Source organism: Camarhynchus parvulus, chromosome 2 (assembly GCF_901933205.1).
Source record: "Camarhynchus parvulus chromosome 2, STF_HiC, whole genome shotgun sequence".
Lineage (NCBI taxonomy): Eukaryota > Metazoa > Chordata > Aves > Passeriformes > Thraupidae > Camarhynchus > Camarhynchus parvulus.
In genome coordinates, this window is record NC_044572.1 from 51924442 (window position 1) to 51950958 (window position 26517).

The window sequence follows — 26517 nt, forward strand, 5'->3', positions numbered from 1 at the left end:
CACATTGGAACAGACACAGCTTGAAGCAGTACATGTGATTACAACTTGCACCAGTGCTTTTCCAGATGGTTAATCATAACCATACTGACAACGACACAAGGAAACAAACAGTATTTTTAGGCCTTGACTCCAACTATGAACTCAAGTCAATTCAACTCACACCATAAAGTCATCAGATCTCTTTGAACTATTACAGAGGATTTACGTGTTTTACCTGAAAACAGTTACAGTCCAAACCTGCAAGAATGGAAACGCATCATGACTTTGGTGTTGAAAAGTCTAGTGCTTTATAACCTGGTGAGCTAGACAGGAGTATTTGAACAGGAAAATTAATCACTAGTCTATGACAGCCTCAACTATTAGATTCTTAAATAATAACACAATTATGAATAAGACATATTAATTGTTGCGGTTTCTCTGCCGCTGGAGCTCGACAGAATTCAATGTGTGGCCAAAAAGAAAGTGCGGATTTATGGGCAGTGAAGTATAATTCACAAGAGCCCTACTCCCTAAGCTGCATAACAATACAGGATATATGATAGAGGGGTATAAAGGTTTTATTAACCCTCAAAAGAGATGACTGGCAACACGTACTGACAACTATGTCTGCAAAATTCATGCTGGCAATAGCTTTATTCAAACTGTACTAACAGCAGACACAGCTGCTACACAGTCATACAAAAATGCTTTTCTATTGGGCCTAATATCTGTATCTATGATTATGTTTTGAGACACCCAACAGCTACACAGGAGCTATTTGTGCGGAACATTTATACCTATCAGCTTTCATTAATGAAGACAAACAAACGAAAAGCGGCCCGTAAGGCCCTCGTCTTTGGTCAGGAACTCCTGCAAATTCTCCCTGACTTCGCCCGTTGGTCACTTCCAGGCTACAATAGCGCTAGAATCGGTACCGACTTTCCTAAGCAGCACAAGCTGTCAGCTGCAGAACCTTTCGACCAGCCTCATGACATCCCGAGAAGCTCCCCAAAACCGCAGCAGCCGCTGAAGAAAGCGCGGGCTGCGCCAGCACCCCGGCCCCCGCGGGCTCCTGTCATCACACGCAGCGGTGTATGTCACGCCGCGGCTGCAGCAAGGCGGATCGCCGCAGCCGGGGATGAGTCGGCGCGGATATTAAAGGAAAGGCAATCCTCTTAGGAGGGCTGGCGGCGGGCGGTGAGGCGAGGCGAGGCGAACCGAACCCGCGTTCCCCGCGCGGGCCGGGGCAGCATAGCGGCCACGCCGGGCGCAGAGCGGTGCCTCCCCCGTGGGCAGCCCCGCGCCGCCTCAAGGGCGAGGGAGCAGCGGCCGCCTGGGGCCTGCGGCAGGTGCTGCCGGCAGCGCCCGTAGCGCCGCAGCCCCGCGCTCGGGGAGCAGCGGCCGGCGGGGGCCGGGGCAGCGCTGGGGTGAAATGGGTCAGTTACGTAATCAGGCCGGCGGCCCCGGCCCCCACCCGGCGCCCCGCGGGCACGGACAGGGGAAGCTGCAGCGGCGGACGCTAGGGGCGAGCGGAGCCGCATTCTCTCGCGGACCCCGGGCACCGCCGCCGCGCTCTTCATCCCCCTCCGCCCCTTCCCAGCAGTTCCCCCGCCCCGGAGCGCACCTTCTCCTGAGCGCGGTTGAGGCGTTTCTGGACGTTTTTGGCGAAGATGCCTGTCTTCATGTCGGCCATGGCTGGTGGTGGGGATTAGGAGGGTGGGGAGAGAAGGCGGGCGAGGCAGAGCCCGGCAGCTACGAGCGGCAGCGGCGAGGCAGGAATGGAGGGATGGAGAGGAGGAGGAGGAGGAGGAAGAGAAGGAGGAGGGCTTTAGAGACACAGCAGGGAGAGGCGTGGCCACCGCCGCCGCCTCAGGTGAGGCACGGGTCCCCCGCCTTCGTCCGTCCTCGGCCCCCGGGGAGGCGGCCGTCGGGATCCCGCAGGGCGGGTAGCGTTGTGTTCTGGAGATGAGGCAATTCGTCTAGATAAAACATATCCAGAGGGATAATGGGGATGATGATTTCTAGAAGCGCAGCTGATGGCTGCGTCCACTACTGGCACAAACCTCCTTGTACAGCCGGAGAACCTTAGGCACCTACTTACTCCCCTAGAAGTTTTCACCAAGTCAGAGTCACTCTCAGGTCCAAGCTCTTTTAACACTTTTCACTGGTTTGGGGGCTGCAGCATCACGTGCAGTAAATGGGCGCTACGGTTGAGGCACATGCACCCCCTAGCTCAGCCTGGACTGGGCTTCCTGGCACAGCCGTTAGCTGTTCTGGGGTTACCATGCCCGTGCTGCTGAATGTGCTACGCTTGACTTGCCATTCTTCTGCTCTTAACATCCTCCTCCCATCCATTCCTCACTCATTTCTCAGTGTAGCAACTAACAGCAGTAACCTGGTTCCAGACTGGTTTTGTGGTTTTGATCTTATTTCTGAAATTACAACTTCAAGTCAAAACTGAAACCACGACAGGCAGTCATAAAAAAAATCTCTGTCCTCCCCTGACACTCAAGCACCCCAGAATCTTCTAGGGATCATGTAGCACCAGTCACTCAGGGTTGGCAAAGTCATCCTTCCTAGATACCAAGCCTCAAATTCACTCCTGGCATTTATTTCTGTTGTTTACCCCAGTGTGGAGTTCCTTGATAGGGAGAGTAGAAATCTAGCAGCAAACATAGCAGAGCAAGACAAAGCAAAACACTGGAACTCAACTCTCTTACCCTGAGCCTGTATCCTTCTATAGGGAACTGTCCTATTTTCATAATACTTTTCATTGATTTTTCAAAACACAGATCAGAAGATCTTCTACTGCCAAAAGAAAATGTCTCATACAAGTCCACCTGTGCTTCCTGAGACTATGTATTTCTGACATGTGCTCAGTCCCACATATGCCTGACACATTTTCCTGTACTATTAAGAAGTTGATTTAACATACCAGCTGCAGCAGTAGTAATGCTTAGTAAGAGTAGGTACTTAATTCTCATGTTAATTATTACTATTTAGAAAGAAAAAAGTAATCACACAAAGACCCCGAAACCCAAAACTAATGCAGAAAACCAAAGAAAACATATCACAGCAGTCAAGGAAATTATTTTGTCTAAAAGATAACAATAGTATCTTACAATGCTGGTTGGTTAAACTGGTGAAAGATAAAAAACAAAATCTCAGTGTGCATAGGGCTCCCTAATTCTTTGAAGTATTTTTTCACATCTTCAGAGTATCTCTTTCTGGGCAGTTTGGCTGCTGATTCCACCACTTTAAGAGTGATTTTAAAAAATCATGAAAAGAAATGCTCTTAACTGATTACTCATGCATTTTCTTCACCAAAGGGTAACAAAGGTAGGAAGTATTGGCAGAACAGAGTGCATTTGGTTTCCTTTGGGTTAGGAGAGGGAGGGAGGAAACTCTCTTGTGCTTTTTAGGTCCCTCTTATCTGATATAGTAGTACAACCCTCATCGCCAAGCCCAAAAATGCTTTTTCATGCCAGTGGGTGAAGAAAATGAAGATGCGTACTTAGTCAGACAGCCAGTCTTTTCCTCCTCAGTCAGTTGACCTGCCCTGGCTTTGGCCCATTTAATGGCCTTTGACAACAGCCAACGCTTTTTCACAGGCTAGTTTATCAGTGTGTGTGTGTCGCTCTCCATCAACTAGATTCTGGAAAGTAATTATCAGCAAATGATCAGGATGTTCTCTCCATACTCTCTGTCTGTACTTCAGAGAAAATTTCTCCATTAAGATGTCTTTCAAAGCAAATTTTTCTCTGTGTATTGTTCATGCTTTAATCTGAAATAGATGATATTTAAAAATTAATAATCCTTTACTACAATTTACCTGATTTTCTCTCTATTTTCTTGTAATTGTTTATTTGGTGCTATTTTAAAATGAAATTTTACTTTAGTTTCCCTCCTGAAAAGCAGTCATTCATAAAAAATGCTCCTAAGGGAATGGTGATTTTTCAACATAAAATCTTTAAAAGGGAAGGGAAGAAAGTAAATGTAAGTACAACTGCTATGTCACCACTTTTTCCAGCTGTTGATTCCTGTTCAACCAAAATGCTAGTCAGAAAAAGAAGAAATCAGGATAGTTTCTGGCTCATCAACAACATGGTTTCTCATCATACATTTTATCACTATAGACCTCACATTGGAGGTAGAAATGAGATGGGATGCTTGTTTCTTCAAGCAGCAAGCCTAATCCTTCCTGTCCCTTCTACAACCACCTGACACTTCCTCACAGCACAGCCAACAGACTCACCAGCAGACCCTGACTGTCCTCACAATGAACACTCCTCTCAACTGGCTAACCCACTCTTCTATAACACCCATCCATACTGGACATAGCTGTGACCCATTAAGGGAAAGGCTGCTCCTCCTCTTTGGTAATTAGGACAGCTGCAACTCATCAGGGGCAAAGTTACTTGCAATCCATTCTCCTGCAACATTTCTGCTATTCTGATCACTCTTCATTTGTGTAAAGCAGTAATATTAAAAGATACTGGTCCATAGGAGTAAATTTTACAATACTGATGATAGAAAAAAATGGCAGATATCTTGCAGCCATCTCCATTGCAATAATAATTAAAATACAGATATCAACTGCTTCAGAGTAACAAGAGACTTGCACCTTTACAAATAACAGCATATGGACACTCACAATTCACACTACAGACATGGCACATAAAAGACATCCCCATTATAAGCACACCACTTTAATATTCAGTGAAGTGGAAAATTGGAGCGGGAAATGATGCTGCAGGGCAGCCTGGGAGTTGAAGTCACACTGTAGTGTGGATTTGGGGAGGCAGAATGTATGGACAAAAATACAAGATGAGATGGCACTAATAGAATAGCAAACATAGGAAAACAATATGAGAAAATGAAAGGTTTCAGGTGTTGAAACAGGACTTGAATTTTAAATCTTCTTTTACATGTGACAACTTGGTACTATACTTGTGGTTTAGGTCAGCATGTAATGGGCAGTAAAAGACTCTAAATTATCTGGGCAGTTTCTGTAAGTCTTGCTGACTTTTGGATGTGAGTCAGAGAGGGTAGAGCTGTCATTCTCACTGAAAAGGAAAGTAAGGAATACAGTGGAAAACATGCATCAAAAGAAAAATATTTTCATAGAATAAATCTAGTTCTAAATCCTGTAAAAATCTAGGAAAATTTTAATAAACATCCTAAATTAAAACCCATACATGTTCTATATTTTAATATTTAGAGCCTTATTTTTAATTAAAATTCTTCTTATTGAAGACAAATACAGATTTTTAATTTTTTTTTTTACATTGTCCTTCATTACCATACCTTCAGATCAACACCTCTCATCCATTAAAGTGCTAACATATGTTGAACTGGTGCTTACATTCCTACACAGAGCACCAGTTACATCATGGGGAAGCATTTTACATGAAAGGTACCCTTTGCTTTCAACTTCATTATTTGAATCTGAAATTTTAATGATTTGAATCTGTATCTGGCTTCATATAGCTACATACAGGTAGGTGGTGTTCAGCAATGGCCTCACTTTGTTACTCTGGAAAGTCTGTCCTGCTGACTTCAATCAGCAAATTTCTGGGTTGACACCCCAGGCTCCAAAACTACATAAAATGAGTTTTACATGGGAAAGTATGACTAATGAAGGGCTGCAGAGCTCACTCACAGAACGAGCACCAGTGATGTTTCCGTAAGAAATTAATTCCATGACATGGATGTACATGCTGGACTTCTGGGGGAGGAGGCTATGTTCCTTCCCTCCTCCAAGTCCTCTTCCCTGAAATCACAGGAAGTAGATAAGTTAACTTCAAATAGGAAAAAAACTTCTGGAGAGAGAATTCCTGGAATTACTGCTGCCTTCAGGTGAATCTTTTCAGGTATGAGGCAGTGCAAGTAGATAAGAAGACATGACAAGAAATCAAAAATCCTTTAGGATTGGCAGGTGGGGTTAGGAGGAGTGAATAATTAAATATCACTTAGTTAATACCAGCCTATTTTACTTTTTACACAGTTGGCGTGATGTCAATAAAATACAAACTTAAGGAAAAGACTAGGGTGATAAGAAGAACAAGATTTCTTGAGATCCAAGAATGAGTTTCAGCATGGACAGAGCTGCAAGGATCCACAGTTCCCTCCCTCCCTCCCTCCCTCAGCAAGGATAACTGGCAATTTGGACCTGTGCCAAGAAATTGGCTTTCTGTTCATAATTTAAATGGCAACAGTGCCTTGATAGGCTGTGCATACAGTACTGATTCCAGCATTAGGAATGAATGCTGATCAAGATACTTGTGCTCTGGTTGGCCTCCTCCCGATGCTCTTTGTGATAAAAAGTACAGTGAGCTACATAGAAGATGAATTTTGGAGAATTATACTGATAACATGAGCTGTTCCACCTAAATAGGAAAGACACCCACCACACAATAAGTACCAATCACTTTTAGCCAAAATTCAGGCTTCCTTAGTCTATCTGAGGTCAGCATCAAAAGATCATTGAAAATTTGTTTTGAAAAATTGGAATGTAAATGTGTTTGGCACATTTTATCTTCTCAGTCAGATAGAACACAGGCCAGAACCAGAAATATCTTCCTTTTTAACTGTCAGGTAAAAGCGACAGACTTTCTGTAGAACATCCTTTGGATCTTCCCTGAAAGAAAAGTCAGTCTCAGTTAAAAAGTTTATTTGTCCACGTGCAATTTTCCATACCCCTCTTTTTCTCTTTCCCATCAAGTATATTTACAAAATTCCTAGTATTTACAGTATTATCTAGAAATGCACACCTTTTGGTTTTCATAACAATAAAAATTAACATTGTAACAGTTAGTCTCTCTCTTTTTCCATTTTTCTTTAAAGCCATTCCAGCACAATCTTGCCTTTTTTGTGGGGAATGCCTCACCAGTGGTGAGTTTCTCTCTCAGGTTAGGCATTTGAGAAGGGGTCTTGACATGCATGGCACCAATATGATTCCCTAAGCTACCCTTTGTTCATGAATTGGCTGCTAATGGCATCATGCACACATCACATAGCATTATCTAGCCTCTCTGCTTTTATTCCTAGTGGTAATACACATTTACACAGTGCCATTGCTTCCACCACTTATATGGGCTAGAAGGAGGGATGTAGCAAAAAGATGTGCAGTCCTAATCTTGAAATTTTTAAAATTTGGAGAAAAGTGACTAGCTGTATCTATTCTGTGTGTGTCCCTAATTTAGAAAGGCCATGAAAAGATAATATATACATGCAAAATAATGAGTACATTTATGCAATCATGAAGGTCATACAATTTTTTTTTTTTTATCAAGAAGATAGATGCATGTAAACCACTGTGAGTTGATTGTGCTGATTTAGTGTCTGACATGTCATTTTCTAAATATCAGGAAATTTTTCTTCCTAGTCATTTGACGTTAGACTGTGGAGGTTGGAGGCCTCCCACCTGCAGCAGTTCTTCTTGCCTTGACACTCACTGCTTTCAAGGAAGCAATAACTATTTAAAGCAACCAGGGACCTGCTTGCATGGATACAGAAGATGGCTTGCAAAAGCAGCACTGCCCAACTCTTGCTCCTAATCCTAGATGCATCAGGCATGTCCCAAAAAGCCATGATCTGCAAGGAATAATGCGACTTCCGGCTACAAGAGAGGCACTTTCATCATGAATACCATATAACATAGCAAAGAGTTAATCCAAACTTCAGAAAGGCACCCCTGGAGTGCCTGTCTGGAGACTCTGTCAAGTTGTAGGTTCTGCTGCTTTAAATCATGTAGTCAAAAGTCAGGTTTTAAATCTATGCATTCTCCAAAGATGATCCCAGCTGTTGATTATCAAGGATCCTTATTCAACTATCCCCACTCTTCTTTCTCAGTACATTATTTGCTTCTAATTGAGTTAGATTTGTCCTGACTTCTCTTACAACAATCCATAAATTTTTCAAAGGAATCCCAAACTGAATTTGATGCCTGTCCTCCACCAGGACTTTGGGAATGCCAGCACTTCCCTTATCAAAATTAGGAAGAGCAGCACACTGAAAAGTTGCAACATACATTTCTCTTTACATAAAGAAAATCTTTCATTTACAGTGGCTCCAGCTATATTATTATTATTATTATTATTATTCATTCCAGTGGTGTCCTAGACAGATGCTGTGAGAAGTAGTCCCTGGAATCAGATAAAATAGTCTTACCTGTAAGTGGCCTGACTTGCTTAAAGATTCTTATTTAGCTGTGGCTAGTGTATTCCTCAGCATATATGAAAAGTTGTGTTCCACGTCTGTCTTGTTCTGGTGGGGTTTTTGGTTTGTTTTTTTTTTTAATTGTTTGGTTTGTTTTGTTCTTTTTCCCCAGAAAGGTTTCTGCAGCATTTAAAAGAGCTACAAACAAACAGCAGGGACTGGAGGCAAAATAGTCTTTGCATCATGATTACAGCAGAACTTTCTTTGGTCCTCTCCCAGTCTCCATTTCTGATCTGTTTCACCTTATTGTAAATGTATGCATAATAAACACTCCACTCATCCAGTGACTGTCTCCAGAAAGAAATTTGAACTATTTCTATCATTAGATGAAAAGACACTTTGGATGCTAACAGTTGCTATAACAGTCACTATAGGAACCAAACTCTTCTTTGTCCTTGGCATGCAAGACTGATTTTTCTCACACTGTGGGGAAAAGAAGTCTTTAACTAATAATCTTATGCTAGTCTTATTTTAGAGTAATCTTTTTGCAGCTTCTTGCAGCTTTTATCAGAGGCAGCCTTGGTAAAAATGAAAATTGAATTTCAACACCTTCTTTCTTCCTTTTCCCCTCTTCAAAACAGTGTTGAGAAATGTTCACACATTGCTACTCTTCTCTCTGTTGTATCTCAGAAATGACATGCAGAGGATGAGAGAGCTAACTACACAATAATATCTCCTGACTGTAGGTTTCAAAAATGTGCTTTCAGAAGGAAAGCCTTTGATAAATCTTAACTACCAATGAATTAATAACTTTGACATATCCATTATTTTTTTAACTGCAATGCCTTTAGATGAATGCATCTTGTATAATCAATAATGAATGCATCACTGTGTAGAGAGAGATCATGGACTTTGTATACTACTCTCTAGTCCCTGAACACCTGTAAAACAGGGAACTAAAATAAAATCTGTCATACCAAGGAAAATGAGGATTGAGGTTAGAAAGCAAGCTGAAGGTTCAGGCTGCTCTTCTTGGTGCTGTTCTAGAATAAGGGTTTTCTGTAGATGAGGTAAGGATTTGCAGAAAATACATGAGCAGAAGCTGCTGGAATATTTTTCACTGTGCCCAGGTTTCTCTTCCCCTCAGTGTAGCTTTGTTCAAACCCAGTATTTTCAAGTACCATCCTACTTTTCTTTTGAAGCAAAAGATCTAATCATGTCAAGGGAAGAATTTTCAATGTCAAGGGAAGAAATTTTGATCAAGGTTAGTGGAATAGTAGATGAGCAATAAATAAATTTAAGAGTGTTAGTAGACTGTCAGTAGTCAATACATCAGAGCTGACATGCACCTTAACAAGGAGAACAAAAGGACTGCTGAGTAATGGTGCAGAGGCATGGGTCAAAGCCACAATACCCACAAAGCTAACTGTTGCAGTATACTTTGTATTCTACCCTTTGAAGCCTGCACCTGTTCTGTATATCAAGGAAAAAACAAGTTTCTTCTGATTTTTCTCTACATGTCTGCCTCCTGTTAGCTAGTATCTGCTAAAATAAAATCTGAAAGCAAGCTTAAAATTTAAGGGTATTTTTGAAAAGGAAGAAGTCTTCTTGGGAAATCTATTTTCTCATTACATCCCCTCAGATTTGGTGTAAAGTTGACTTTCTGTTACTCCACCTTGCTGGCGGCAGAGAGATCTGAACTGAACTGTCTGGAGCTCCATTTTGCAGGTAGAAGCCAAGTGCCTGAACCTGCCCTGAGACCCATGTTGAGGTGCTCATGGGAAGAAATCCATAGCATGACCAGGCACTTCTGTCCTTTCAGTTTAAATCATGGGGCAGAAATAGGATTAAAAACTTGGAGGAAATATTTTAAGAATGTCTTAAGAATTCATGGGAAGGTTAGGGATGTTAATTTTCTTCATGAGGACTAAAGCTATTAACCATTCATACTGTTTCCTCCCAAAATGATCCCTCCAACATTTGTCAAATAGACTTGGAAGGCCAACATACTCAGATTTCTGAGTATGTAAAATTTAAACTGTAAAACTCAAGAAATTCCAGCCTGATTGCATATTTTTGGTCTATTTGTAGGATTTCCTTGGGACGGTGGGGAAGTAAGATCTACCTAATGCCAGGAGACTCCCTCATAGTCTTCACCATAGCCCTGTAGAGAGCCATACTGGGACATGGGTTGTTTCAAAGCTGTTTATGAGCTCTGTCAAGGCTGCCCTATGTGTGCAGGCACCTGCCGAAAATCCAGGAACAGCTGTTGCCACAGACTGCAGAATAACTGTCCTCCAGACTGCCACTTACAGCACTCTCATGGGATCTGAGACAAGCTTTTAAGCAAGTCCCAAACCTCATACTGCCCTTTGCAGGGTAGATGCTCCAAATGCTAGACTATTACTAGACAAGTGGGTGGTAGCAATCTCACCTCCTGCTCTTCCTACCCAGAGAAGAAAAATCATCATTTAAAGCATCAGGTGCTGAGTCCTGGTTTCACAAAGACGCCTACCTACATCCATGTTCACATGAGAAAAACATCCCAGTCTTCAGAATTTCTTAGCAACTGGCAGAAATGCATCCATAGTCAGAGTTTCTCTGAGGAGCGTGTTCCTCAGGCTGGGGCCTTGCATAACCTGAAGGCTGGATATGATGAAGTCCAGCTACACAATCTGGGCTCAGGCTCTTGAGATGTGAAGAGACATCGTGAGAAAGCGCATTGGCTAGAGATATGTAAAAGAAAACATCAGGCAAAGACAACTTCATTGAGCCTAGGGTGAGCAGCAAATAAGGAAATTTCACCGGAAAAACTGTCACCTGGAAAGATATTAAATAAAAGGGAAAAACAAGGACTCAGAAAAGCAAATTGAAGGTTCAGCCCCTCAAAAGGTGGAATGGAGGCCTGTTCTTGGCCTGCTAAGATTCATCCAGTGCTTTACTGGGGTGGTGGCTCAGCGACTCCCCAGTCAATTAGACAGCAGTGAACTGTTTTGCTATTTGTCCTCTGTGTGCAGGATATTCTGTGTAAACCCTGCTATTAGTTTCCATCTGCTTATGGTTGGAGCTGCCTGAAGAAAGTGAGTGAGTCTGAGCTGCAGAGTTTTTGAGTCTTTTCTTCCTTTTTCACACATCAGGGCTCAGGAAATTTCAGAAACTTTCTTAGTGTCGTAGACATATTTTCACTAAAAATCCTTTCTTAGGATTTTTTCCCTTCTGAGAAGCTGAGGCATCAGAAACAAAATGTAAACAATGGTTATCTGCTGCTGGAATGCATCAGGTGGATTTTTGATTGGCCCATCTTAGATGTTTATAATTAATGGCCAATCAAGGCTGAGCTATCTTGGACAGAGTCCCTCTAGACCCAACTTTGCAATGCAGTGTAGGATTTGCAGGACTGAGCTGCTGAGGTTTTATTTGTGTCTGGGCCTAATGAAAGGTGAGGGCAACATATGGAGATGCAGGATTTTTCAGGGAGAAATGGAACATGATAAAGATGAGCAGACCTAAACTGAACCAGATTGGTGTAATGTAGATTTGAAAAGATATTTTAAGTCATACTTTGTATTATATGACTCATCAATATACTGCTCAACATGTAGAATTTACATGACACATTTCCACATGCTTTGAGATGATCCAAAAATGATATCAGTTCCAGGGCTCTAAATTTAGCCTGTGGATGTCAGAAGGGCAGTAAGGTGCTATCATTTATCATTAAGCACAAACCATCAAAACCTCTCTGCCGACATAATCTTTTGCAACATCATTACTTTGGAAAATCTCCCCTACATAAAGAGTTTGGAGAAGGTTAACAGCACTTATCCACAGAGAGGGAGAAGTTGTCTATGCTATTATTGAAGCATATCATAATGCAATTGAGCATGACCTGCTTTCTATATTGATTATAATTTTTCTAAATAAGATAAACAGCTTTGGCATAGTATGAATATTGTTTTAGAAAAAAATTAAAATGAGAGGAAAATAACTTTCCCAAAAGCTTTCCCAGAGAGTGAAAATTACAGGATCACATGAATGAGCGTTAAGAGTGTCAAACCTACTGCCTGATTCTTAAAACCAAATCAATGCCCTATTAATGTTGGTCTCTTTTGTAATCTGAAATGATCAAGAGGCAGCCCTTGGTAGAGGACCAGGTGGAATTGCTTACACTTTTCATTGTTTTTTTAATTTCAGTCATAGTTTCACAAAACTTCCTTGAAGTTCTGGGGCTTCGAGGCCTGTCCCAGTTGCTGTCAAAGTAAATTAAAACTTATGTTTATCTTGAATATGATTTGGTTTAGGATCTCATTCTCTGAGGCAGAGGATGCATCTATCTATGTGTCGCCACAGGTTACCAGCTGGGTAATAATTAGCATTGACTTCATGATTGCAGAAGGCTGATCCATTCCCTTATTATACTATATCATACTATACTTATTAATAAACTCATCACCCTTACAGACAGTCTGATACAGCCGAATCCAGTTGGTCAATCAGTCAAAACATCATCGGCAGTGTCCAGTTAAGAAATCACCTTTTGGTAAACAAATCTCCATAACACATTCCACATGTGCACAACAACAGGTGCAGCAAGTGGAGATAAGAATTTTTTCTAATTCTTTTCTCTGGTCTTCTTACAGACTTCCCGAGGAAAATGCCTGGGAAAGTCGTCTCTTGCTCTATGTGGCCAGAGAGCTGCTGCCACATCCATGTGTTTTGGCTCTGTGCAACACAACTCCACTTTATTTTAACATAGGCTTTGGTACTACCCAACATTAATGCTGTTGCCTTTGCAAATATGATGAACAGTTTTGCTTTGAAGTTTCTCTGCAGCTGGTACTTTTAATTTGTCTTTAATGTGAGTTTAAAGACACATCTTAGTAAAACAGTGTCACTAAGTAAAAGTGAAACATGCTCTGTTTGAAATGGAAGAAGTACAAATCTAATCCCTCTAATGGTATCACATCCTAGAGGGAACAAAATTAAAGCATAAGGCCAGGGTTTAAGATTATTGAGAAAATCAAATTCCTTTTGTACGCCTTTACACAAATTGTTCATGGTGGGTCTCATCTCCCCTCCCTGCAGCCCTCTGAATAGAAATTAGATTCTATTTAGACAAGTGGATGGGTGGACACTCCTGAAGCAAATGACAGCAATTGCCTATGGCATATGTGCTGTGAACTTTACAGCTAACATTTTTAAATGGTGAGTGAAAGTCATCACCAAGAAAAGTCACCAATTCAAAGTAAAAGGCAGGTAGATGCTGCTTAGTGCCTGAGAGACCAGAGGATGAAAAGGAAGAAAGAGGAGAGGTTGGGATGCATATCAGATGAGGCTATGGTATCTAGTTCAGTCAGCACAGTTCAGGGTGATGGCCACAATGAATATTTAAAGAGATGTAGCAGGTGAACTGTAATGGAAGCAGAAGTAAACTAATGTCAACATGAAACCATACAAATTTTGTAGAAGACCAGCAGTTCAGAAGTTTTACATTTTTAAAATATTTTTCATTGTCCCAGGATCTCCAACATAGTTTTGATGCCATGGTTTTTACATGGGTGAACCATCACATGTGTTACATCACTGCCTTTATAAATTCCAGATACTTTGTGCATCCCTTGTAAGGTAGTCATAGAAGCAGTCCCAATAAATAACTATAATATCTTAATAAATCAGGTCATAACTATATATAAATCAGATTATGACTATACTGGAATATCAGAAATGAGAGGAACATCCTTGGAACAGCTGTGATGAATCCTGAGAGATGCTGTGCATGACTTACCACAGAAAAAGGAAAGGCAGTTAACTGAGAACTGGTACTATGTCAGAATAAGCAAGACAACAAAAGGCAGCAAGCTGATCACCAGTATTATTTTTCCTATCCCTACAGAGATCCTTTTAAAGTGCATAATTAACTTCATTAGGAAAATCTTCTTACCAGTCTTTGATAATTCATCTGCCTATGGAGAAATTGAAAAGTTGTATTATCAGAAAGATTTTATTAGTTATCTAAAATTGTGTGAATTTGATCTTAGGTTTACTGACTGAGGTTTACTGGCAGTGAGACTCTTGGAACTACCTTGTCAATAATCCAGTGATTTTTTTGAGTATTGTGCAGATGAGAACACAAGGTATGTGCTGATGAGATCTACTGATGTCAATATATTTAGTGCATTGTAGCACTGGTCAGCAGGTAACAGAGGAGAGGATTCGAATGTCGGGATAAACTAGAGAAAACAAGTTCACTTTGGAACACGCCCTTTGCTCTGAAAAGAGCACGTTATGCATTCATTAATGCTAGTAGGTGAAACTCCAGAAGTATCAATTGAGGGAGGATTTCCAGATCTGATAATTTGGTTTCAGCCTGAATTGTACTGAGCACTGAGAAATGTAAGATAAAACTAAAATCCTGGAAACAGTGACAATGCCTTTTTCCCTGCCCATTTCTGCTTTAATTGAGAAGCTAAAAGGTAACTAAATGAAAAATGGATTTATGTGTGAATAAAAACCTATTGTATGAAAGATGCATCACGAGAATATTTTTACACATTTTTATTTTTATTTTCTCAAAGGTGCTCTCTAAGATATTCAAGTGAAACTGATTTAATTTGCAAATCAGGGCTAATTCTGCACTCCGGCAAAATACTCACTGGCAGCTTGAGGTGTAAGTGTTTTGCAGACACAAGGAGGCAATCTTATAAACAGATTAACATTAAGAGGAGGTGCTACAGCTGGTTATGCACCTCCTTTTGCTTCTTAAAATACATAACTGAGAAAAGCAATCAAATATATTTTGAGTAAGACAGTATAGTTTTTTTTCTGTTGCTTTTCACAGTTAAATTAGGCTTAAATATTGTATTGAAAATAAGGATGAAAGCTTGAATATGAAAACTACTGCAGTGAATTTAACTGTTGCTTTATTGAGGTTCTGCTTTCATAATTCTTGCTTTACACACTCCATTCAAATGGAGTCCAGAAAAACAACAAATTGCAGATGTAAAACTGAATACATCTGATGGATCACATCTATAAGAACAAAATTAACTATGTTACCATATAAGGTATGAATCTACCCTTACAATTTTTCCCTAAAAAACATTACAAATCAACCAAACCAAGTTTCCACACAGTTCTGGCTGAGTTTTGTTATCTTGTCCTCATAGGTGGAGAATTCAACCACAGATTGTCACTCATCTGTGTTAGTCTTGTAGCTTAGGTTATTCTTCAGTCATGCCCATTCACAGTGCTTCAGTTCATGCCTCTAGCAGTCACAACATGCAAACTGGATTCCTTTCGTATGTGACTAAACCAGAAAATGTGCAGTTGACTGCTGGTGCACAGCCCAAATGACCAAACTAGACTGATTCTAAAGCAAGACAGCTAAGACAGCATCTGTAAAGCAGACACTGAATCATTAGTTCTACTTGCTTTCCTCCACTCACACTATGCTGGTCTCTGATGCCAGCCTAGCTGTTCTCTGTTTTTCAGTAATAAGAAATCACTCCACAATACGGATTTCTGCCACCTCACTCTGGTATGGTTGCTCCAAGGTCAGAGTGCAAGACAGAGATTTTGCTTTCACCACAGTAACATTCTGTGTTACATATTTTTATGCGCATTTTTACAAATTTTTTAAAAATTGTTGTTAGTTGATTCTTGATTTTAGATTTACAATTCAGTCACATGATAGAAAGAAACTGAACACATAAACAAGATTGCAAAGAGTTATATTCACTTCTTTGAAAAAAGCACATGAAGAGGACCTAAGGCCTATGTACTGGCTGGACCCTCTACACTTTTCATGCATTTATTTTAATCCTAATAGCAAGCCATCATCTTGGCCTTATGTGTGTATCAAGCTGTTGCCAAATTGATTTTTGCCTTTTTTGCTTTTATATATTCTCTATATTCTTCGCACATAAATTTGTAGCTCTGTAGCCTATTATTGTAGTCATAGCTAGCCCCACTACTTTTCCCTACCCTGATAGGCAGGAAGACCAAATACATTTTAGAGGCTCCAAGCTGGGGGTTCCAAGGGCCCTATCCTATCTTGGTTCTTACTGGGAGCCAAGGTTGAAACCAGCTCTTTGAGACACATTTTCATAAACTAAGTTTAGTTCCTATTTAAGAGGGGAGAATTTAGAAAAGGGTTGAACCGTGTGGGAATTACCTCACCATTTATGTCTCTAATTGGGGATTTTTCTCAATTATGCAAATTTGCTCAAATTTTAAAACTATTTTCACTCCATGTGCGGGGTGGACATTTGCTGTATTTGCCCCTGGAGGCCTCCTATAAAAACCAGCCTTTATGTTACCTCCTATATTAATATTATCTCAAAAGTGTGTTGTTTCATTTCTAGGTCTCTAAGGCATCAAAGCTGTTTTGGTGTCCAGGGTTCTCAGAATTAGCATCCACTAATTTTCCTTTCACCATCCTTCTGAAACCTAACCATCTATCATTTAGTGAGCTTTATTGGCCATTTGAAGTGAAGCAGGAATTGAACAGTTGACTTCTCAGAATTGCAGCTATATTAGGTACGGGCTTCTTGTACCACGCAGTAGTCTGAAAGCGTTGCAGTTACATTCTCAATGAGAAATTTTGGCTGAACGAAATCATTAATTCGATTTCCTCCCAATTCAATGACATTTCTCATGCCAATGAAAGATTAAAAACAGTGGAGCAATGATGGCTGTCTCAGAAGGACTGCAATGTTCCCTTCTAGTGCATCACCTCCACCATCCATGTGTAAAACTGAGTAGCAGCCAGCCAGATGCCTGCTACAGTGAGATGCAGTGGGAAGATAGAAAAGAAACAAACAGGGACAAATCTTGGCATGAGAGAAATAAGGATCCAAATTTTCTACACTGAGTAAATAAAACAAGGATTGTGCTTCACATCTCCTTCATACTTAGAGTAGGAACGCTAAATTGCTTTTACTGGCTCCTTCATTGGTGAGAATTTAGCACCCTGGCACAGCTGGTACCAAATGAAGCAGATCAAACTGCTTAAGGTAGGGGACCTTGTGCACAGGCAGGGCTGGCATGTGTCCCTTACTCGAGCTGTCATTGCAGTAAATGGGGCAGAATCTGACATCATGGGGAGGGAAGGGAAGCCTGCTGCCATGAGCTCATGCCGAGCATGTCAGAGACCCACACACGTGCTGGTTTTCTGCTGACACACCAGCCTGACACCAGTCACTACCAGAGTCCCTGTGGACTTCATGCCTGAACGCAGGACACTCACCCCTGATAGTGGGGCCCTGGAAAATGTTAAAGATAGATTCTGAAAATGTTAGGCTTTGTATTTTCTCAGATCACTGCACCTGCGTAAGCAGTATGATAAATGATATAATTGCTAGATGTGATGATTGTTTAGTAATTAAATATAATTATTATATAACCATAAGAAAAATCATGAGAAACTATGTTAGAAATTTAAAGGGAACCACAAGGGGCCCTGCTTGATTGAAATCTATGTATACAATAGAACAATATGAGTTTAATAATTAACATGAGAGTTATATAACAATAGAATATAAAAGCATGTTAACCTCAAATGTATGGCGGAGTCAGATTTGGGTTCATACATGCCCCTGACACCCAGAGCTCTTTAATAAAAGCACTGACATGTAATCACTTATGTGATTATGTGTTTCTGAGCACTAACACCCCCATGTAGAAATTGTAGCATTGTGTGTTTCATACAGGTTTTGTTGTAAAGTTGATTATTTTTTATAAGTTAAGATTATGGTTTGACCCTCGGTTCCCCCCATGTTCTCCCTTATAATGGTTTGTTCCTGAGTTGTTTGTCCCTTGTTTTCCCACCAGTGACCTGTCCGTTAAGGTGACTGATCCACTAGTCCTTCCCCTTATGTCCTCATAAGTTTATCTCCTCCCTCTTGGTGCTGCCCAGTTTCCCTGTCCATCATTGTAACCACCATCCTTTATTTCGAGAATTTTCTATGTCAATCATCCCTTACTTTAGATATGATTTGTCTCCTGAGCCTTTTCCCTCCCCTGTGCCATCCTTATTGGTTCAGTTGTGTCCCTCGCTCCTCCCCTGGGCTTCGTTTATTGGTTCCCTCGTGTCTCCTCCTATCACGCCCATCCCCGTTATCAGTGCCTTCTCAACGGTTCTTGTTCTGACACTGTCACTGGCCCTGCCTGGGTCAGTAAAGCGCCTTGGCCCCCATACGCATGTCCACTCCTTCCTTCCTTCGCCTCAGTGCTTCGCAGTCCTGCTCTCGCCTGCGTCACCACGCCGCAGACGGAGCCACTATTCGGGGTTCTCGCCGAGAACCTGGGAGTGGCGGGATTCGTGGTCTCCACCAGTCACTCCGGGAGCAGCTAGCCGGCGCCCGTCAGCTCCTGTGGCCGCGGGACGAGACTGCAGAAATCACTGAGGTTCCACTGAGGAGTAATTTCAGATCACCTTCCTGCTTCTTCAAAGCATTTTAACTGACTTCAAATCAACATCAAAATAGGTCTGCTACCTTAGAAGAAATTTGAATGGAAAAATGTTTCCTCTGATTTCATTAACCCCAAACAGTCTTCTATTACAGGGACCATGGGAAAAGTGACTGTACCTGATGAACACGTATCAGAAGAGAAGAGTCATGAATGCAACTTTGAATGGAGCCATTATAATCCCAGATTAATTGCACTTTTGGTTATGAAGTTTGTTTTCAAGTTAGCTGGACATTATTTGTGTGAAGTAGTAGTGGAGATAAACACAAGCAAAAAAAAAAAGGCTATAATTTGAGGAACTAGATACTGTAGCTGTCTTGTGCCCACAGCAATTTCAGCTGCGCAGCTCAACTTTTTCTGGAACAAACCTCTGTATCATATGAGAGGCAAAAAAGATTAAAGACATTCACATGCTCAGTGTAAGTTTTAATAGTGTGATCTATTGGACCTTATATGTAGACCTTCAAGGAACCTGTAGGATGCAGCTTGGAAATATCTAAGAGAAGATTCTGGATTTCTAGTCAACATACTAGCCCATATTATGTTATTTCAAGTGATTTTGGAGCTGAAAACCTCTGTCATCTATAACAGTCTCATCATTATTCAACTCATGCTAAGCAGAGGGAATAGAATAGGATGGAATAGAATACAATAGTTCAGATATAATGACCATCTAGTCTGACTGCCTGACCATTTCAGGGCTGACCAAATTAAAGCATGGCTTTAGAGGCTCTGTCCAAATGCCTCTTCAACACTGATAGATATGGCTGGGGGAGACCTTGACCACCTCTCCAGTAAGCCTCCATGTTTTGGCCACCATCTGGGTAAAGAAGTGTTTCTTATGTCAAGTCCAAACTTCACACGAGAGACAGTCTGAATTATTCCTGCATTTTCTGGCACTGCGTACCAGGGAGAAGAGCTCAGTATCTCCCTCTCTACTTCTCAGGAAGCTGTAGGGAGCAGTAAGGTCAGCCTCAGCCTCCTCCTCCTCTCCAAACCAGACAAGCCCACTGCTCTCAGTGCTCCCCAGAGCACATTCCTCTCAGCCCCTTCCCCTGCTTTGGTGCCCTTCTCAGGACATACTCAAGGACCTTCACATCCTTTTTAAATAGTGGGGCCCAGCACTGCACACAGTACTCAAGGCTGCACCAGTGCTGAATTCAGTGGGATAATCACCTCTCTTGGCTGGCTGGTGATGCTGTGTTTGATGCACCCCAGGATGAGGTTTGCCCCCTTGGCTGCCAGGGCACACACACTGCTGATCCCATTGATCTTCCTGCCAACCAGCACCCCCAAACTCCCTTCTGCAGGGCTGCTCTCCAGCTATTCCTTTCCCACTTCAGACTTGTGTCTGGAATTACCCCATCCAGGTGCAGAATCCAGCATTTGGTTGGTCTTGTTCAGTTTCATGCTGTTGGTGGGTGCCCAATGCTCCAATCAATCCAGATCCCTTTGCAAGGCAAAGCCTCTTGTCCCATGGGAGAGTCAGTAGCACTTCCCAGTTTGGTATCATCACCAAAGTTACTTACAATGCATCATATCTTGCCTTCAGGTCCTTGATTTTTTAAAATCTTGTTGAGGGATTTTAGCATGAGCTTTTAGATTTTTTCAAGTGTAAAAAAAAATATCATCTGAATTAGTTACTGACAGGTTCATCAAGTCCGAGAAACTTAGGTTAGTGGGAGGCATAACTTCATTATCCATGCTCACTTTTCCCCAATGCAAGATATAAAATAGATGCATCTATGTGTTCTTTTTTAAAAGTAGAACTTCTGTTGATTCATCTAGGAATTCTGGTGGGCACAAGAGGGAGTCAGCTCTGGTGCCCTGACTTTTTGAAGAGACCAGCATCTCCTGACTGCCCTGCAATTCTCCTTCCAGCTGCACTGCTGGGCCTCAAAGAGGACATAATAATTTTTGGCACAGACAGATATGGAATACAATTATATTTTGTGTTAGCCAGGACAATTCTGCATCCTACAAGGACATTGAATTTGATCGCATAAAAGATTGTCTTACTAAATGCCTTTCTGTTGTGGCATTCAGGTTCTGTGCAGATCCCTGGGCAAAAGTCAAGTACTCTTCCTCCTTTTGTGCTCCTTGATGAGGTGCTTTGAGAGAGAGTGTTTTGTGGCACTGCAAATGGGGTTTTCTTATGATGCTCCACTGTGATTTACACAGGCATGGCTGAAGGCTGACAGTGTTACTGCATTTTCTGTCTCTGACTCCTTGCATTCTGTGCTACCGTATTGGTCAAGTATATCAAAGTATATCCCTACTATTATTATGCTTCATACTCAGGTATAACATTGAGGTCATTATTGATTCTCTATTACCTTTTGATAATATTCATTTATTTATCTCCTTTGATTCTAATTTTCCCTAAACAGCACGTGCCTTTTGCTCACAAGGTTTTCTCTGATATTTCCACATAATTTTAATGTTGGTCCCATGGTGTCTTAGTGATACCTCCTTCTCAGCAAAGCCTCAAGCCTGAACTAGATGACATTCAGAAATCTCTTCCATACAGCACTTCTATGAACACATTACATTTTACTCTGCGTCTTATGTTACCAAATTACAGATTTTAGTTTTTGTTTATTTGTTTTTTAATATTCTCTGTGTGAAATTTATCAAAATTTGTCTTTTTGCTTTATGGAGATTTTGCAGCTTCACTCTTCGAATCTTCTGGGTAAAGAATAACAAAGTTCCTTGCTAGATTTTGGTTTAAAACACCTGTAAGTTATTTCAGTGACAGAAACTTAATTCCATACCAGTTTAGGAGGAAAACACCGCCTTATAATCACAGAATCCCTTTTTGCCACACTGTTTTCTTGAGAATCTTTTGGGACTTTGCCTTTCTAATTTTCATGCTGCATCTACTGGGAATATTCAGAAGTGTTAGACCTAAGTGTTCAATATTTCAAACTCCTTTTAGGTTATTTCTCATATGATCATGTCCTGGCAAGTTACTGTGAATACTCTTGAGATAATAATGCCATTATCATAATAGATAAAAAGGGAAATGGATTTTTTTTTGTTTTAGATTTGCTTTTCTTCCCCCCGCAAAGATATATAGAATTTTGCAGTACACCAGAATCAAATGATAAGAATTAATCACACCAGAAATTAGTGACCAGTTTTGGATTTCATTTGCTGGGATTCATCCCTGTTGGGGGTTGACGCTGGCCAAATGTCAGTGCTATAGTTGAGCAGAAGAGGGGAAAGAACAATTAAAAAGTTCGTGGGATGAGATAAGGATTAGGAGAAAAACATCTTAGGGGCAAAACAAGCTCAAAACTTTAAAAGGCATACAGAAAAAATTTATAAACAGAATTAAAAGAGGATGAAAACTCAAACTTTTCACTTTCATTTCCTTCCCCCACCCCCAGCCCTCCTTTCTTTCCCACCGACAGCATAGGGGGACAAAAACATGGGGTTTTTAGTCAGTTTGTTATTTCTAAAAATTCTTTAGTTCACTTAGGGAGAAGAGTCTCTTTTGCTATGCCATGGAGTCCTTCCCAGGGGAGACAGCTCTCTGTGAACTTTTCCAATGTGGTTCTACTTTTCACAAGTAGAAGTCCTGCCCAAATCTGCTGCAATGTGAAGTCTCTCCCACGGGCAAAAGAGTCTTCCCAGAATTGCTTTTTTTCGTGGGCCATTTAATTCATGGTGTTATAAATAACAAATGTAGTTATTGGCTTTTGCATTTATGTATTAACTTTTGTTTTGCAAGTGATTATTGATTACAAAGATTCTGATACAGTACAATTTGTAATTACTGCTTTTGATATAGTATAATCTGTCAGTTTACATATGCACCATATAGCTTTTGTAAATATTAGTGTAATATATACAATTTTAGACCATAGCATAATAGACACTGTGAAATGCCGAAATGCTATTTTGTGTAACTAACTCATAAAATGGTGTAAAATAATTAGGTGATTTGCCACATTTGGGGACTATCTTATCTGAAAGACAAGATAACAGAAACCAGAGCACCACAAAAAAAATTATTAACCCTCATTATCAGGGAGTGAAAATACAACAGGATGGAACCACAAGAAGAAATAAAATATATTAATTTAATCTACAAGATGGCATGAAGACAAGTCAAAGGTTAAAGCAAAAGAACATCTAAATTCAAAAGAATGGTTGAATATGTATAAACTCTTATGAATATGCATGTACCCCCTGTAATGTAACAGTATATAGGAATATGGTTTAAGTTAACAGGGTGCTTTTGGCAAATAGCCAAGCACCCCAGTGCTGGATTTTATCCCTTTTATGCCTTAATAAACTTTCATAAAAATTTTAAATAGAACAGCATGTTTCTCACAATGGGGTTTGGTTTATAAGGATGAGCTGTTCTAGTATAAAAGCAAGTGTCTACTTCTTTCTCTAGAAGCAAGGGTTCTCTCTCTCTGTTCAAGCCTCCCACGTGATCACAGCTTTGCCTTTTTTCATGGGCTATGGGGAAATGTTGCATCCCTTCATGCACTTCATGAATTACAGGGAAGCAGTTTGTTGTATTATATCCTCACTATGGCTTGCAGAATGTGAGAAATGGCTACTCACGTTTCATAATTTTTGAATGGTGTATTAAACCTTATCCAAAATACAACAGAAGACTGAATAGAGAAAAGGTTATGGCGCTGCGAGCAAAGGATTTTCCCCACCATGTGCTCGCCCACACAATGGAGATTTTGCCTTTTAACCCTTTAACCCTCCCAAAGTTCTGTCCATCGACCCCTTCTTCACTGTCCAGTGGTGGAATTCTCTTCCTCAAATCCTGATTGGAGGTCAGGTGTTGCCATACTGACAAGCCGACCCTCCCACATGTCCCAGCCCCAGCTGTCCCTTGATAACAATGCAAGGAGGTAAAATATAACAATAAATCTATAAAACTTTTCTTAACCTATAAACATGATATTTGTCTGTTAATTGTGAGAGTCAATCATCACATTACTCATCTATCACAATTCCCCCTTTTCCTTTTCTACAGATTATTTGGCTGGAACAATTTATCTGAATGAGTCATACTAGCATCTGTTGATGTGGGCAAGGACAGAGGGAACCAAAGGGAAAAGAAACAAAATTTTCCCTAGACACCCTTATCCAGAATGAACAGAAGGACATTACAGAGGTCCAATATGGCTTTTACCCCCATCTACATTGCCTATGGGTTTGCTACCCATAGGAGGTGTCTTAGAGGTCAGTACAGAGGCCAACTCAGTCTTGCCCTTCAGTCCCTTTTGTATTCAAAGATATTTGGGGAATTACAGAGGTCTGGTATGGCTTTTTGTCCTTACCTTACCATGCCTACAGGATTGCTACTGGCAGCAGGGCTATGGAGTCTTCTTGGTAGCAAACAAAGGGGCCAACCTGATCTCGCCCTCCTTCCTTTGTCTTATTTTCTTAAGGAAGCTGCCCCATTACTTTTTGCGGTCCCTTGTGTACTTCCCCTCAACAGATGCTCGTAGTTCTTCCTCATTAAAACATGAAAACAAACAAACAAACAAAAAACTGACAGTTCTTGAGCTGGTTGGTGAAAGCTTGATTTTACTTTTTGGGCGTCTTGGTCTTTTCCTGGTTTTCTCTTGTTCTCTGCTTGAGAGTCAATCTCGTTTCACCCAGCCTGGTGTTATAGTCCATTCTTTGGGTTCTTCCACCAGGCCTTTAACTCTATTGGCATGAGTCCATCCCCGCTCTGCAGTTCACATGGCTGATTCGGTGATGAGCAGTACCTGAAAGGGACCTTCCCACTCAGGAGTTAGAGGTTGATCTCTCCATGACTTAATCATCACTCAATTCCCACAATCAATATTATAGATTCTGAAATCTAGAGCGGTAGTTTGAGGAATTGTCCCTTTATGTCCTAGCCCTTTAAGGTTCATGCTATAGACATATTTCTTGGCATTGGCCTCCCCTTCCTTGTAGGTAGCAACCTTCTGGGGTGAGGTCAAGAAGGGTAACCCAAACAACATCTCATGGGGTGACACCCCCAATTCTGACCAGGGTTGGGTTCTAATTCTTAATAAGGCCAAAAAAAGACATTTTATGCATGACATTTGGGTTTCAACCATTAGGTTAACTAGAGCTCTTTTAAGAGTTTGATTCATTCTCTCCACCCAACTGGAACTCTATGGATGCCATGGAGTGTGTAACTCCTATTTCATTCCCAGGGCTTGAACCACTTATTGCAATGTCTTCAATAAGGAATGAATTCCCTAGTATGAATCAATCCTGTTTATCATCCCATATCAGGGAATGATTGATTCTAGGAGTGTTTTACTCACAACATTGGCATTGGCTTTCACAGTGGTGGGTACTGCCTCTACCCAATGAGTCAAGTGATCTACTGTCACTAGCAAAACTTTCCACCATTGTACCTGGGGAAACTCAGTAAAGTCTACTTGGATGTTTTGAAAGGGTCTCAAGCCTAGTTCTTGCCCTTCCCTGGGTGTTTTCCTCATGACCCTCTTACTTACTTGTTGACATATCACACACCATTCAGTCACCTGCTTAGCTATCCCAAAAATTCCTGTGCAGCCGAGTCCCTTAGAAATGGATTACTTGATGCTTGTGTACTCCAATGTGCTGCTCCATCTATACCTTACAGCATTTTCTTGGCAAGGGGTTTATTACATTTACCTCCCATCTTCTAATCTCCACTTCCCTTCTTTATCTTTCTTGGCTCCTATTTTGAGGAGTTCATCCTCTTCTGCCCCACTAAACACCGAGACTTCTTGTATTTCTCCCATGGGGGCTAACACCATCATTAGTTTTTCTGTCCCTGATTCAGCTGCATTTTTAGCTTTGAAATCCACTAAATTGTTGCCTTGCATCTCTTGAGTTGCCCCTTTTTGATGCCCTTTAACATATACCACTGCTACTTCCTCTGGTAAATGTAAGGTTTCTAACACTTCTAAAAGTTCTTTGTGAATCAGTCCCTTTCCCTTTGAATTTAATAGTCCACTCTCCTCCCAAATTTTTCCAAAGGTAAGCACTATGCCAAAAGCATATTTTGAGTCTGTATATATTACTCCCCTTTTCTGTGCTAATATTTCCAGAGCTCGTTTTAGGGCATATAGCTCACATGCTTGGGCTGACCAGTTGGAAGGTAACTTTCCCTTTTCTGTGGCTACCAACCCATCATCCACTATAGCGTACCCTGATACCCGGTGCCCCTGGATTACCCTTGAAGATCCATCGATGTACAGTTGTTTCCCTTCTGGGAGTGGTTGATCTGTTAGGTCTTCTCTTACTCTAGTTTGATAGTTTATAACTTCTAGGCCTCATGTATTAATGCCTCATCTTGTTCTCCATACAAAAACTGGGCAGGGTTGAGTTGGTTACTCACAATCAGCTCTAAATCACTATTTATTAAGATGGTTTCATATTTTAGCACTTGGGAATCAGTGAGTCACTTCTCAGCCTTAGGATACTTTTTACTGAGTGAGGAGTATATATTTTCAATTTTCCCCCTAAAGGTTAATTTTTTGCTTTCATCTACAAGTGCGGCAGTTGCTGCCACTGCCTGAATGCAGGTTGGCCATCCCTGGCTGACAGGGTCTAGTAGTTTAGGTAAATAGGCCACTGGTTTCATGGATCCTCCCCAGTCCTGGGCTAGTACCCCATGAGCTACCCCTCTTTGTGCATCTACAAACAGATAAAAAGGTTTGTCTAACACAGGAAGACTCAGTGCTGGTGCACTGACTAATTTTTGCTTTAAAGCTTCAAACATTTGTTCATCGTCTTATTCCCACCTAATCTCTTCTTCTACTAGCTTTTCATACAAGAACTTGGTGGCCTGCATGTATCCCTCAATCCATAGTCTACAATATCCCAACAAGCCTTGAAACATTCTAACTTCCCTCTTCGTTTTTGGCTGTGGGAGAGAGG

General features: G+C 41.0%; 1 protein-coding gene across 1 annotated transcript in view; it reads right to left on the minus strand.

The window, feature by feature from the left end:
* Positions 1 to 1757, minus strand: part of AMPH (amphiphysin) — a 118150-nt gene extending 116393 nt beyond the window's left edge. The window contains exon 1 of the mRNA XM_030963832.1: positions 1604 to 1757. Coding sequence (XP_030819692.1) covers positions 1604 to 1672 — 69 coding nt within the window. The 5' untranslated portion in view covers positions 1673 to 1757. The remainder of the gene's footprint in view (positions 1 to 1603) is intronic.
* Between the last annotated feature and the right edge of the window lie 24760 nt (positions 1758 to 26517).